General features: G+C 37.8%; 1 protein-coding gene across 1 annotated transcript in view; it reads left to right on the top strand.

Annotated features, from left to right (window-relative positions):
• The first annotated feature begins 1,002 nt into the window (after window positions 1–1,002).
• LOC146974178 (uncharacterized) overlaps window positions 1,003–15,184 on the top strand; it is a 34,064-nt gene continuing 19,882 nt past the window's right edge. The window contains exon 1 of the mRNA XM_085797275.1: window positions 1,003–1,277. Coding sequence (XP_085653401.1) covers window positions 1,254–1,277 — 24 coding nt within the window. The 5' untranslated portion in view covers window positions 1,003–1,253. The remainder of the gene's footprint in view (window positions 1,278–15,184) is intronic.

The raw sequence follows: 15,184 nt of genomic DNA, 5'->3' as shown, positions 1-15,184 counted from the left end.
CACACTTTTATTCCTCTCATCAATCATTCAGTGAAACAAAATATATTTTCCAAGTTCTTATTCTGTTTTATCAGTTGTTAACTATATGACAAATAGCCTCTATGGCCACATTCCTCTCTGTTTTTGCTTTCTTTTTCCCCTATTATCTTACCAGTGGAGGAAAGTAACAGAAATAATTTACTCAGGTTTGTGAGCGACATTATTTATCTACTTTCATTTTTTTTTTTAATTATACAAAATATACCAACAAATACATAAACTAATGAATCATAATGTACAATGAGACAGGATTAACAAGTTTGAATGGTTTCTGGAGTGTTGAAATTAACTCTAATAAGTGATGTAATTGTATATATATACATACACATACAAGAACCAGTGAAGTTATATATATATAGTGAAGTTATATATATATATGTAGGCCTATATATATATAATTTATATATAACTTCACTATATATATATATAACCTCACTGGTACTTGTACATATATACCTATGTGTATATATATATATATATGTAGGCATATAACTTCACTGGTATATAACTTCACTGGTACTTTTATATAAGTAGCCTATATAGCTATAATCTGACAATTTAAGGTAGGCTACTTTTAGGTAACTTATTTGTATGTTTATCCATTCATTCATTAAGTGTGCAGTTTCAAATTAATAATTTAAAATATAAACAACACACAGTAACTATAGTGGATGAATAGCAGAGTGAGTGAGTGAGGGAGGGGCTTTTATTTTGGTAGTTTCAGTGTATTCTGATGCTGATATACTTTTATTGTATGAGTACAGCTGAGTACTGATATCACTGTGTGGAAGCATTTTTTTGTGGAAGTAATTTTTTTTTTTTTTTTTAGTAAAGTGAAAGATTTCAGTATTAGTATTATTAGGTTACTTCCGCCTCAGTACGTGGTTAAGCCCCGCCCCTCGTATTCCGTTTCAGGCGGAAGTACGTCACGTCGACCGAAGTTAAAGATGCTCCAACTGCCGTTTCTCTGTGACTTTAGCATTAAGTTGGAGACTCTGTGGCAAACTTTGGCCACACCTAGATCCTGTCCCATTTCAGCACACACACACACGCACACACATACACACTGAGAAAAAAAAAGGGAAGGCTTTTATTTTTTTTTATTTTTTTTTTCTCTCTCTCTCTCTGAAACTGGTGCGTTTGTTTGTGTGTCGGCGAGTCCCGGCGGTGTGTAACCGGAGAGAGGGGCCTCACAGAGGGAATGCAGGACTGCAATGGAGCACAATGCAATAATACAGGTAAAAAAAAAAAAAAAAGAAAAAAAAAAAAAAAGAGCCGATATAATTTCTACATTAATGTCGTTTTGTTACAATGTCGCGCCGACCTGTTGACGGTGTGTGTGTGTTATGTATGTATGTGTATGTGTGTGTGTGTGGTTGAATATTTTATCCTCACCGTGTGTCGCCGTGAAAACGATCCGGGATTTCGTTATTTTGTAGCCCTATTTCATTTTTTTTTCTTCTACTTTTGCTCCCATGTAGCGTATTGATTGTTTTCCCATACGGATACCAGAGTTGCTCCGACAACTTTTAGTATTCAACCATGCAGGGCTCAACTTTTATTATCGTTATTTTTATTTCATTTCATTGATTTTATTATTTATTTTTTTTAACCACCGTCTCCCTTCCTCCTTTTCTTTTTTTTGTGTGGAAAATAAACCGCAGATATTCGTGTTTTTTCGGCGGAAGGAAGGGAAGGGGGGAAACGGTCGGTCTGTGTCTGTCTCTGTCGGTGACAACACCGAGCTATATTATCACCGGAGCTTCAGCCATTAAACAGTTTAATATTTCTGATATTTTCGGGCGGTGTTAATGATTAATTTCTTTGTGTGTCGTGTCGAGTCGACAACAGTCTCGGGGGTTTCTACTGCTGCTGTTTCTGCTTCTTCTGCTAATTCTTCTGCTCTTTTTCTTTTTACCTCTCCCCGGCTCTACCAACCCCCACACCCGCTGCCACCAGAACCTAAAAGCTAAAATCTAAAACCAAGCAGCAACAACGACAGACAGACAGACAGGCAGAGCCACAGTAGGCTAATAATAAGAATAATAATATGGAGCTAAATGAAATTAAAGAAAAAAAAATTGGCTGGCTGCCTGGCTAGAGGACAAAAAAAGAAAAAAAAAAAAAAAAAGAAATCAGGAAACTTTTCGAGCTGCTCCACATTTTCTTTTTTCAACAACAGCAGCAGCAGCCACCAAAATGAAGAAAAAAAAGCACTGACATCGACATTTTTTATTTTATTTATATATTTCTGACTCCGATCGTTCATATTTTAGCACAAACACACATAAAAAACACACAAATACACATACTGAGCTCGAGGTGGAGCAGCAGCAGCAGCAGCAGCAGTGGTGGTGCTGTTGCTTTTATAGGAAGCATATTGATATTATTATCAAATACCCCCCCTCCCCTCTCCCCTCTCTCTCTCTCCTCAACACCACCCAACCACCCCTACCTCTCCGACCCAACCCCCCCTCCACCCCCCCGACATTTTGTCTCCGGCGTAATTACCACAGTTAAAGGAGGAATGTTAATATTGTGTGTGTGTGTGTGTGTGTGTGTGTGTTGGTGTTTGAAGGGTAAATGCGGAGTTTTTGTACTTGAAATAGCGAGGGATCAGTGCTGCCTTAAAAAAAAAAAATCCAGGAAACAGAAACATGTAGAGGACATATAGATCTATAAGCAAGGCAGTATTTTTGAATAATTTTTAGTAATAAAACCGATAAAGTCCATTTATTTTGACAGAAATCCTCCATGTGTGGCTAAAGGAGGTTATTTAATATTCCACTGGTGGTTGTATGTTTTCATAATGTCCCTGTTTAAATATTAATTTATTGCACCATTCATTGTTTTTTTTTTTGTTTAAACTTCCTTTTTTTTCTTTTTCTATTGAATAACAGGATATAGCCAAGGTCATTACCCTGTTTATTTGTTTATTTATTTACGTATTGTCCAAAAGCAGGAGACATTTTATTATTAATATTCATCATCATCCACAGTTTTTTTTTTTCCCTCTTCCTGTGCTGAAAAAAATGACTGTGTAGAGAAATATCTCGCTGCATTATTCCCAGAAATATCACGAGAACTGACGTAGGCAGGGTGCAGATTAAGGGTTTCCATTTTAAATTCTTGTGTGTGTGTGTGTGTGTGTGTGTGTGTCAGTGTGTGTGTGTGTGTTTTAGACAGAGGGCTGCCTCTCAGTGCTCAGATTATATTATGTGGCTTTTATTTTCCTGCCTGCTCAGCCCTGCCTCATTTCCACCACTAGGCTGGAGCACACAGCTTCAACTGGCCCTCCCCCAGGGCCTGCACACACACACACACACACACACACACACACACACACACACACATCATATAACACGCCTATAGCACGCATAATAACATGTTTATTACACTCTGTGCTGACGTGACAGTCGTATTTATCAAATATTCTCACTGTGATTAAGTTAAACATGTGTGTGGATCTGGTTGTGAGGCTGCAGAGCTCGTTTATCTCACTTTGTTGTATAGTTTTCCATGTTTCCTCTGCTCTTTTACAAACTAATTATGAACCTATAAACGTTTGATATTGATAACTCAGTCGACACAACTTCAATCCGTAATCAAATAATAGTTTGAAGTCAAAGTTTTTCAGTGAAATTGCGAATTTAGGTCAAAGTTCTCCGGTTATAGCTTCTCATATTTGAGTGAAATTGCATCTATATGAGGCGATCAAAGGGGTTGATTGATTGCGTGAGTGATAGGAAATAAGTTTGTGACACCTCTGATGATTGATAAATATGTTTCGAATGTTAAAATGTACAAGTTATGTGATTCTACTTTCATAAATGTTTCCTAAACAATCGATCAATTACTTAGTTCTCAATCTCTTCAACCTCCTAGAAACCAGATGAATTGATCAGTTGATTGTCAGAGAGTACGGTAAATCTCCACCGATTGTTGATAAGTGCTTTTTACTGTAATAATGTCTCAGAGTTTTTGGTCTAAGTTTGTGAAACAGTCGTGGATTTAGTTGTTCAAACACTGGTCGATCGGTTGATCGATCGATCAGAAACTGCTTTTATTACAGAAGATTGATCTTTTTTTTTGGTACAGGCTTCTCAGCTGCAACTTTCTTTCGTGTGTGACCTGTTTCCTTTGACTTTCTGATCAGATGCCAGGGCTATAAAAAGGGAGTTTGATTGATTAGTAAGTTGAAAGGAAAGAAATTGGCAACTTTTTTTTTTGATAACTGATTTGTCATTTCTAGGCAAACATGTTCATTACCTACTATATCTCACTCTGCTGTCCTAGTTTGTCCCAACTTTTTCTTATAGGCCACAAATAGTAAAGCTCCGAGGATCAATAGATCAATTGATCAACAGAAAAGTGACCAGATCTTAAACTGGCTAGATTAAATCTGTCCATTATACATATATGCATCTAATGATCGGTTGAGAAGTTGATTGCCCCATTAATCATTATCAGAAGTTGCAGCTCTGTTAATTCTTATATTATATTGATTATATTGAGGTCAATCTTTTCAATATTCCTCTTGATATCTCTATTATAACTCCAGAGGGTGATGACGTTGCTGCTTGTGGATGATTTAATCTTCCTTTACTCATTATTACTATGATCTTTCCTCATATCATATCAAATTATGTGACTATAATAATAATAATAATAATGATAATAATAGTAATAATGACACTTAAAAGCAGGTCAGAATGTGACGCACCGATAAATTAAAATGTAAAGTGCGTCTCTGCAGGGTAATTAAGTGATAATGTATTGAGGATATCAGGAGCTCAGTGTCCAACTGTTTAATATCTACTGTGTTCGCACGCAGCCTTTAATCAGATCTCTTTGTGTTTTAAACCGATATCAAGTTCACAAATCCATAAATAATCTCATCATATCGTGGGAGAGGCTTCATGTGATTTCCCTCCAAACTAATATCCCATAAAAATAAAAAAAAACGATCTGTGACTTTCCTGCAGTGGTTACTAACGTGTCTGTGCACGTCACTGATCTCTCACTTGTTCCTGCTGCTTATACTGTATATGTTACCACGACGATGTCCTATAAATGCATCTATAATAACGTCCCTGTGGTGTCTGTAGAGCCTCATCGTGTCGTATAATATTGAATATTATGACAATAATCGTTCAGTTAGTGGGTAAAACCCATCTGCGTAGCTTGAAACTTGATCAAAATAAGTTTATTACACTTATAAATAACAGTTTTAATGTTCCAGGAGTGTCTGCGTGGCGTCGTATTCACACTGAGTTCTGTGTTGCAGAGTTTAATAAACCACATTAAACCTCTATAATGTCATAACGTGGAGCTGGAGCGGCCGCAGGCTGGCTGAGTTTGTTTCTTATAAACCTGATCTTCTCCTCCGTCCTGTTTCAGACTCAGACTGACACTCTCACCTTTATATTTACTGCACGTATCATATAGGCCTATATAAATTTAAACGTATATATATCGTTGAAACGTTCTCCTTCATGATGATTTAACCTTGTGGTGTGTTTGTGATGCTGCTGCAGGGGCGTTTGGTTAAAGACCTTGTGTCACTCTTGTGTTTTTTTTATTCATTTATTTATAATCTTTTATTATTAGGCCTATTATATATATATATTTATATTATTTATGTGTAGTTTTTATTCTGGCTGCATCACAGAGACTAACAGCAGCAGCAGCAGCAGCAGCTCTGGTGGCCGGATGTGGAGCAGCGTGTTTGACATTCAACAGTGACCTTGTCTAAATTAGTGGCGTTTTTTTTTTCTGCTCACCATCATCGTGGTGCTGAGCTTCATGTTGTTTTTCATTAGTGTGTGTATGTGTGTGTCTGTGTGTGTGTCTGTGTGTGTGCAGTTTTGTTGTCCCCACAGGACCATGCAGAGTGTGTGTCTGTGTGTGTTTGATCCTCCACTCCACGGTGACGCCATGAATGATTTAATGTCTCTGCGTTTTTATTATTATTAGTAGCATTATTAATACTATTATTATTATTATACTGTGGCTTTTTAAAAATACTCTGCTGTCTATGTGTGTGTGTGTGTGTGTGTGTGTGTGTGTATGTGGCCGACGCGTACATATTTTCTGCGGTGTGATATTTATTCTGTATCTGTCTAAAAATTGATCCTGGGCCTGCTGCAGCTGGTCTGCAGAGCTACAGAGCTGCTGGTGGGGGAGGGGAGGGAGGGGAGGGAGGGAGGTGGGTGGTGGTGGGTTATGGGTATTGGGGAGGAGAGGGGGGGGTTTGTGGATGTCGTATAAACGCAGGAGTGAAATTTTGAGGTATATTCTGAGTGGAGGTGAAGCTGCTGCAACATCACAGCAGCTGCATGCAGAGTGACACTGAGGGGAGGGAGGGAGGGAGGGAGGGAGGGGGGGAGAGGGGGGGGCTTTGGTGGAGTTGGGGATGTGGTGGGGGGGTGTTGGGGGGTTTGGGGGGGTGCAGAGACACTGTATATGCATTTTATTTAGTGAATCTTCACGAGCCATCTATCAGGAGTAAATGGGTAACAGCTGCATCGCGGCCCCACCCTGAGCCGTAGCTATACACACTGGGCTCCTTTTATTTCCTATGGATAACAAGCCTGCGAATGTGACGTGACTCCTCCTCCTCCTCCTCCTTCTCTTCCTCCTCCTCCTCCTCCTCCTCTTCTTTGCTGCTAATATGAAAAATCTGATCTGTCGTCGTCTTGCACTTTAAAAATGCACGAAAATAATCAGCTGATTGAAACAAACATTAAACAGGAACTGTTCTGATATAATCGTTTCACAACATGTTTCTGTTTGTGTGTTTGTTGTTCCCTTGTTACTCCTTCTTTAACACATAAGAGCTTTATTAATGAACAAAAATAAATCTATAGAACTATTGAATAATACTGTAAAGTTTCAGCTTCTCAGATATTTGAATATTCCCCTCCTATAACTTGGATTTAACTCAATCAATACGATGAGGTATAAGCTTATAGTGAATCAAACAGGATTGATTATCAGTGGAAATAATCAAACTAGTTTCACAAAGATGATGATAGTTTGTGCTCTGGGTTGTGATTGTTGAGTGTTTATTTCTAAATCAATGAATAATTTAACATTTTGAAAGCCAAATCTTTCACTTTCCTGTTTCCTAAAGTCAGGAATTTGCAGTAAAACAGAATATTTCCTGTTGGGATGTGGGTCGGTCGTCACCAGACTCTTAATTGGCAGATTATTTGATAGTGAACAAACTGTTGGTTTCAGTCCTGTGCAGATGTAGCAGTGATATTAATGATAAAAAAGTGGCCGGTCTCTGGGTTTTTAAGTCACTAAGACGTGTTTGTTGAACATTGTGGCTGGTTCTGCAGCTCGTGTGTTGCAGCTGTGCGTCTGCAGATTGTGTTTCACATGAAGCCCGGTTGTAATTCAGTCTTTTTCTCGCCTGTAGCTCCAAAACAGAGGGATCAGAGTGATGGAGTCGGTGTCAGAGCAGTGTTTATAATGGCAGGGCTGTGGAGAGCGGCTCAGCCTGTCTCTGCTCCGCTGGACACACACACTCAACTGCTGCATGTGTGCAGTTTATCCAGGGTGGATGAACACGAGGGTGAAAAAACACCTGTGTTAAAGAGCGAGTCTGATGATGTTCGTCTTTTTCTTTTTATTCTCACTGAGGTCTACATGTTTCTAAAATCTAAAATCTCTGTCTATATGTAAACGCAGTGAAACGCTGTGCTGGTTGAAACAGAGACAGATCTGGAACAAAGTTCATTTGTCTGAAATTTGTCCATTTCAGTGTCGAAATGTTCAGAAGAGACGCATCTTGTGAAAAACGAGTCCAATATTTACTTTGGTGCTGTAGTAGTAGGTCCTCCAGGCCTGTGTGTGGCGCTGTAACGCTGCCACACACCTGTTTCAACACCAGAAACAGAGAGGAAGACAGAAAGCTTCCCAGCCGCTGGATTGATTGAAACTCCAAACATTAGAAGTGGATTAAATGTTGACTGGGAGTCGTGATGATGATTTAACGGGAGAGATTCAGCCGCAGTGTTGTTGCGTCCATAGACTGTAACGTGTAGCGTTGTGGCTCAGGTTACAGGTTAGAGCGGTCGGGGGTATGACATCATTGTTTCTCAAAAGATCAGTTTTAGATGTCTACATGAAAGCGGTGTTTTCAGATTTTACCACTATTTTTATTTATTTATTCTTTAATTTATTAGCTATATTTTATTTGTTCATTCATTTAGGGACAGTGGACATCAATAAACGTTGCTGTAGATGCACCATAGTTAGCCAACAAGGCCATCTTTTCGTCTTTAGTCCCTGGACAGATGTTAAAATGTAAAATGTTAATATGTTAAAACAGAATATAAGAGGAAGGAGGTCCTACATGGAAACAATAGAATGAGATGGGACCAAAAAATACTGTTTCACCCCCTTCCCAAAATGCTAAAACGATAAAAAACAAACTCATGTAGGCTACCTGCATATTCACTGAAACCTGTATCCGTATGGACGGGCTCTTATACAGCAAGCAAGCACTGCATGTCATGTGATCTGAATGAACCAATCAGCTGCATGGACCGGCTTCTCCTGCAGCAACATGCTGCCTAGTGTCTCTACCAGCGGCGGCAGCTCCCTCCCCCAGGTCCAAACCCCCCTATCCAACTAAAAACTCTATTTTCCTTTGTGAAAACATTGTTTTTAAAAGTCTAACTACAAAGAAGGAGTTTCATCCAATTGGTTAAAGGACCAAAAAAACCCATCTAGGTGTGAATGAAAAGTCCAAACACATAATAAAGTGTCTGGTTTCTGTCGTTTGGTCTAAATCTCATAGAGAGGCTCAAACCAACATGGCAGCAGAGGAGTCGCATACATCGGCCTCAGAAACTGAAACTCCATTGTTCCCAAAAATGATTGAAAACTGAGCTGCTCTGTTTCACTGTTGCACCGGGTGACGTGGACGAACCTCCAGCTGAAAATAGTTCCCAACAAATGAACCGTTTCCTCTCATTGATTTGTCAAAAACTACATTGAATTAGTGACTTTTTAAAAGAAATGGAAGTAATTAAGAGAGAGAAAGAGCAGGGAAGTTGACTTTTTTGTTTCCGTTAAAGCTCTAAAGATGTTATTATAAATGATTTAGTTGTTTTTTTAATAGGATTTGTTGATAATCAGTGAATTAATCAATTACTTGCTTTTGTAAGAAAAACAATTGATATCTATATTTATTTAAAAAGCAAAAAGCAGAAATGCCTCTAACATATGGGAGGTTATATAAACTGTATTTTCATTTATCTGACATTTTTATATAGACAAACATAAAATAGACACAATAACAATCAGGTTAATCAATAATGTAAATAGTTGCAGCCGCCAGCACATTGACATTTCAGTAGAAACTGTATTAAATATTCTGTTAACACAAAGTAGAGCTGGACCGAGTTGTTGATTATTTGGTGAGTGATCAATCATTTTGATTATTTAATTAAAAGCAGAAATTGCAAACATTCTGTGGCTGCCGCTTGTTAAATATGAATATTTCCTGCTCCTCTTTTTCTGTTCATAAACAACATAAGGAGACGTTTAAAGTTTAATATTTCTGTGGTTCAGATATTTTCCACTACTTCCTGACATTTCTTGACCAGATGATTGTTATTGATTTTGAGAGAAAGGAGCTCGCAGAGAAATCTGCAGTGAAGATTATTCTGCGTTTTAGTTCTTATCTGTTCTTATTTATGCAAAAACACGAGCCATGTTTCTACTAAACGTCTCTCTGACCTCAAAATAACTTGATAAAACCTTTTGAAAAAACTGAACTGAAACTTGAGTCGGTGTGTGTGTGTGTGTGTGTGTGTGTGTGTGTGTGTGTGGGAGCTGATGATGTGACCTCCCTGTGAAACTCAATCTACTGCAAAAACGATTCAAAGTGTGGAGATATGTAAAACTCACAGCTCTGAAGAATGAAGCTGTGGCTCAGGATCCAAAATGGCCGCTCACGGTGCTCCCGAAGGAAACAGGCGGGGGTTGTAGTTTTGTAGTTCAGGTTGTATTTTTAGGTATTTTTAGGCATTTTTAGGTGTTTTATTATTATTATTTTAATCTTTTACCTTTTTTCCTGCTTGATCCTTGGGGTGTCACCTCACAGTTCCTCCTACAGAGCAGTGAAGTCAAGTCCAGGCTGCTTGTGTCGGCCCTTTTTAGATGTATGAACCTGAACTGCAGTTGATTTATTGTTCCAGCCGTCCACACAGGGAGCGTTTACCTGCTGCCACTCGTATTTTATACAGCCAAGTGTCACTTATCACAATTTCTTTTCCTCTTCACCAACTCACAACCTGGTTTCATTCATTCAAATAAGAACTCCCCTCTCATCACATCCACAGTGTAAACACACACACACATGAGGCCAGAGCTGTATCACCAAAATGACACAAATTTGTTTCTATCCACACGTTTTTATCCACTTTAAGTTATATGAAATTAAGAATGTCTTTATGGAAACAGTCAAATTCAATTAAATGTCATGAATATTGACAAAAAGTTTGCCCCGTTGATCTCATCTGATCGATAAAAAGCTTGCTATGTAATGTGATAAATGCTGATGGAAACGGATCTTTGCCGGATTAATGTGAACTGCGATCATGTTGTACGTCAGTTTTGTTCCGTATTTCCAGCTTTTCAAAGACATGAGAGGAGTAAACAAAGAAAGATGCAGGTGGACAGACAGACAGACATGTTTTCCGTCCAGAATCGCCGCGCTAACACTGTGATTTCATGCCACTGTCTTGTCGCAGTGAGTTGACATAGATGGCACTATTAGGCTATAACTTCAATGTGCAATATTTGTTGGTAGATGCAAAGTCTGCAAAAAATGAATGGAAACACCTTAAAATGCAAGAAATGTACATCTCAAAACAGCATGTGGCCTCATTTTGCATGGATTTTTATTCCATTTAAGCTCTGAGGTGGAGATGTATTTTCACCAGCTTTAAACACATTGATATTTTTAACGATCTTCAGATAATTTGATTGATAAATGGATGCAAACAGAGCTAGTGTCGCCACAGTCAGAAAGTTGTTAATGGATTATTATTAATGCACAACATCAAGAAGCTTAACACTTGACTTCTTAAACTCAAACTATTAGGCTATGCTTTATGTGCATAAACCAGGGGTCTTCAACTCATTGATGGTGATCTACTGCTAGAATTGAGAATAATAGAAAGTCTAGTTCCTATTCTGGGATGTTTGCACTGCAGGTTCATGACTTTTTTTGCTTTGTGACAACAAAATCTGAAAGAATGTAAAAAGGGGGCATGGTTTTTATTTTTGTCATTCACGCTGCAGTTCCACCTCCTGCCACCGTATGGGACACAATGGCAGAGTGGCGCTGTTTCAGTTTTTACTAGTTGACTCCACAGGCAAATGAAGAAGCAACAGTAGAAAATACATAAATACTCATCAAATAAATAAACAAATAGTTTGTACTCAACCATCACGGAGGAGATCCCATAAAAGAAGGAGGAAATGCACCTTTTGTTTGTTCATTTTAACCCAATATGGACAAACGAGTTTCCTCTTTAAAATGCAAAATAACTTCTTTAGAAATCAAAGTGTGATGTGTTGTGAAATGTTTAAAACAAGAAGCTGTGGCTTTCAGATTCTAGTTGCAGTTACAGTCTTTATTATTCATTTTAAAAGCTGGACTTTGAGGGAAAACCCATTCCCATTATTTATTTACATAATATTTATTATTCATAGCCTCATTTTTATGCCTCCAACGCCTGCATCCGTTAGAGCCTTGTTGTTGTTTTTATTAGGTCGTCTGTCCGTCTCAGTGAGGCCTTGAAAGAACTTCCATGATGAAATAATCACATTTTGGTGACTAAAGGTCAAAGATAACATGAGATCAATCTATTATCAGTATCAGATATTGACATAGTTTAATTTATTCATCAGCTGTTGGACTGGACGGTGCCGAACTAGAACCAATGATCAACAAATTACTATTTAAAATCACACACAACCTGCATTATTTTTAATAGCTTTCAAAAAAATTACACTAAATGAGTCTAATGTATGATTTATGTGATCATTGCAAATGTATTATTAATTAATTTTAAGTAATTAATTGAATATAGGATAAATTATGTTTCTTTTCAGTAGCTTCCAAGTCCTGTGACCTACTGACCCCAAACCAATGCTGAAAGGTCTAACTACCCCATAAGACAAACCACTTTGCATGGTATTTTTTAGTGCGTATTCAATTTTATATGAATATTTTTATGCACCGTCGTATAATATTACAGAAATCCTCTCGTATGTTTTTGTTCCTTGTGTTAGAGAACTTGTTTTTCTTGTCGACCAATCGGAGCCGCTCTCCCTCTGCCATCTTGATCTAAATACCACCGGTATTTCATCACTGGATGTTGCTTATACTTTCTATTCATGTTCCTACAACACAATAAACTGAGTTTCTGTAATTTCGAGCAAAAAGAAAATTATTTGCAATTCGAAATCTCAACTTGACAGCACTAATTTCTATATACTTTTTAAATCTTTTAATACTAAATGGCATCCTAGGTTTAACACAGTTTACAATAATATTATGATAATTATGAATGGCTCTTGACTTAATTAACAGATCTGTCTATTGGCTTTATTAAAAAACAAAGCTCCTGTGTGTTTTAAATGCAGGATGTGAAGAGAACAAGACGATTGTGTTTTCTCTCTCGTTATTTCTCTCGACTCCTGCAAAAAATGTGAGATAAATCCTCAGTATGAGCTGGAACAATAATCCGTCGCTGTAGTGTGTGTGTGGTGTGTGGTGGTGAAGGCCTCACTGCTGTTTTTTATTTATTTTTTTTATATACCAACAACAAAACGGTGTCGAGTTGCTGCTGCAGGAAAGAAAACTACATATTTATCCAGTCTGATGACGTCAGAACATCTGACTCTGTAGTACTTCATTTTAAATAATCTTTCTATATAATTCTTAGGAGATAATTATTATGAATGGAGAGGAAACTGCAGCCGTGGTCTGAGCGTTTTTGTCAGGTTAGTCAGAGTTATATTACGTAAGTGGATGGAGAAACCGCTCTGACTCACACACACTCATTCACTTCACAGTCGAACAGTTTCACAAACAATATTTAATTCAGCAACTGCTGCAAGTTTTCAGGTCTGCTCAGGGATTTTCCAATGGATCAATAACTTTAAAGATAGTGATAGAAGTAGTTTGTTGTTTTGCCAGATGCAGAGATGAAACTGAAACTTTGCTGGGATCACAACTCATTGTTGCTGGTCAGATTCTGCTGTTAGGCCCCGCCCCCTAATTGTAATCGCACCAATCACAGAGCACCTCTCCGTTCTTATGATTGATTATTGATCCGATCCAGCATTTACCACAGGTCTGAGTGTAATCCTGCAGTGCTGATGTGTTTAATAAGTTAAAACTGGTGTGTTTGTGTGTATTTGACAACTTTTTCTCGATCCCGTACTGGTTTACCTATAACTTTTACCAGAATAAAAGCACAAAAATAACCTTAATATGTGACTGTGCCACATTAAACACACATAATATTAAATATTTGACCTTTGATGACCACAAACACATTGAAAAACAAACATTCGGATCAATATAATGTGGTTTTCATCACAAAATGGTGGAGTTACCAACAGTTTCATGTCCAAGAAGAGCAGGAAGCAACAGTCAGAAAACCTCATGAGCAATATCTATAACGAAAGATAGATTCTGAATGATTAACTAGAGCCGGTGGTTTTATTGTGGCGCTCTGGGAGTCACGTGACTGAAGCCAGACCAAAGTAAAAAATATATAAAAAGAATAATATATATACTATAATTTACCCCTTTTTCACTGCTGCTGATGTGTTTTATATATTTATTCAACATGCAATGTGTTCAAAGGCGTTTTTTTTTAGAAGTGTGACCACAGTGAACTGATGACAGGAAGTTTTATTCACAATGGTGTTAAAAAAAAAAAAAAGTGTTACACTGACACACAGATGATAGAGCTGCTGGTCGGTCAAAGAGGGGAAGCTCATTTCCATCCTACACGTAAGAATGAATGAATGAATGAATGAATGAATGAACTAACGAAACTATAGTAAACTCCGACAAGGAAATGTGATAATTATGTTAAACAGACAAAAGGAAATGTTGTAACCGTGTTTTATTTGATGATTTGTATAATGGTAATGAGCTGTAGCACCAAGTAATGAGCTGCACTTTGTCTCTTTTACAATCATGCCTATATATAATGTCAAATTTTCTAGTCAATGAGATGTAAAAACCACAGTAGCTTCATATTTCATTCATTTTTTGGACATTTTGGAGCAGGCATGGACAAAGGGCCGGTGTGGCTGCAGGTTTTTGTTCCAACTAATCAACCACTACTCAAGATCAGTTGATTACATGAGTTCAGGTCTGGTCTGGCCCTTTGTAGAGAATCGGTTGCTCATGCCTGTTTCAGAGGAATCACCTCTGGTTTCTGTGCAGGTCTGAACTTTTCCCATCATGATGTTAAAACAACAACCAGCTTCACTCTCTGTAGACACACACACATACACACACACACACACACACACACACACACACACACACACACACACACACACACACACACACACACACACATACACACACACAGAGTCAGAATCCGGGAGTGCAGATATGAGCACGAGTTAATTTTTAACATTTCCTCTCGGAGGTGTTTAATATATTACAATACCCTGCTCTGTTTATACATGTGAAAATGTTGCCTCACTGCAAGATGGTGCAACTTTATCGTCAGAGGTGTTGATGCCAGAGGTGGATTTTTTTTTTTCTTTTTAATTTACAGTATGGTTGTAACACGCCTGAGAGGAGGCTGTTGTCGTCTGAGCTGATTTCTCTCTTTTTTTATAGCAGGAAAATGTCAACCTGACCTTTTTTAGCTGGATTTTAATTTGGCATTCGGACATAATTCACAATATCATCATCATTATCATAATTATCCTGAATCTATTAAGATGATATTTATAAACATGTACGTATGGGTTTGTGTCTCATCCACTGAATATATTGTTGTTTTTGCTGTTTCTTTTGACTTGTTTTTTAATTTCTAAGCTCTTATTCTTATACCTTTTTGTTTCCTCTGAAGTTTTG

Source organism: Trachurus japonicus, chromosome 14, assembly GCF_045865225.1.
Source record: "Trachurus japonicus isolate A0001 chromosome 14, Traja_1.0".
Classification (NCBI taxonomy): domain Eukaryota; kingdom Metazoa; phylum Chordata; class Actinopteri; order Carangiformes; family Carangidae; genus Trachurus; species Trachurus japonicus.
This window is presented reverse-complemented; position numbering and strand designations above follow the sequence as displayed.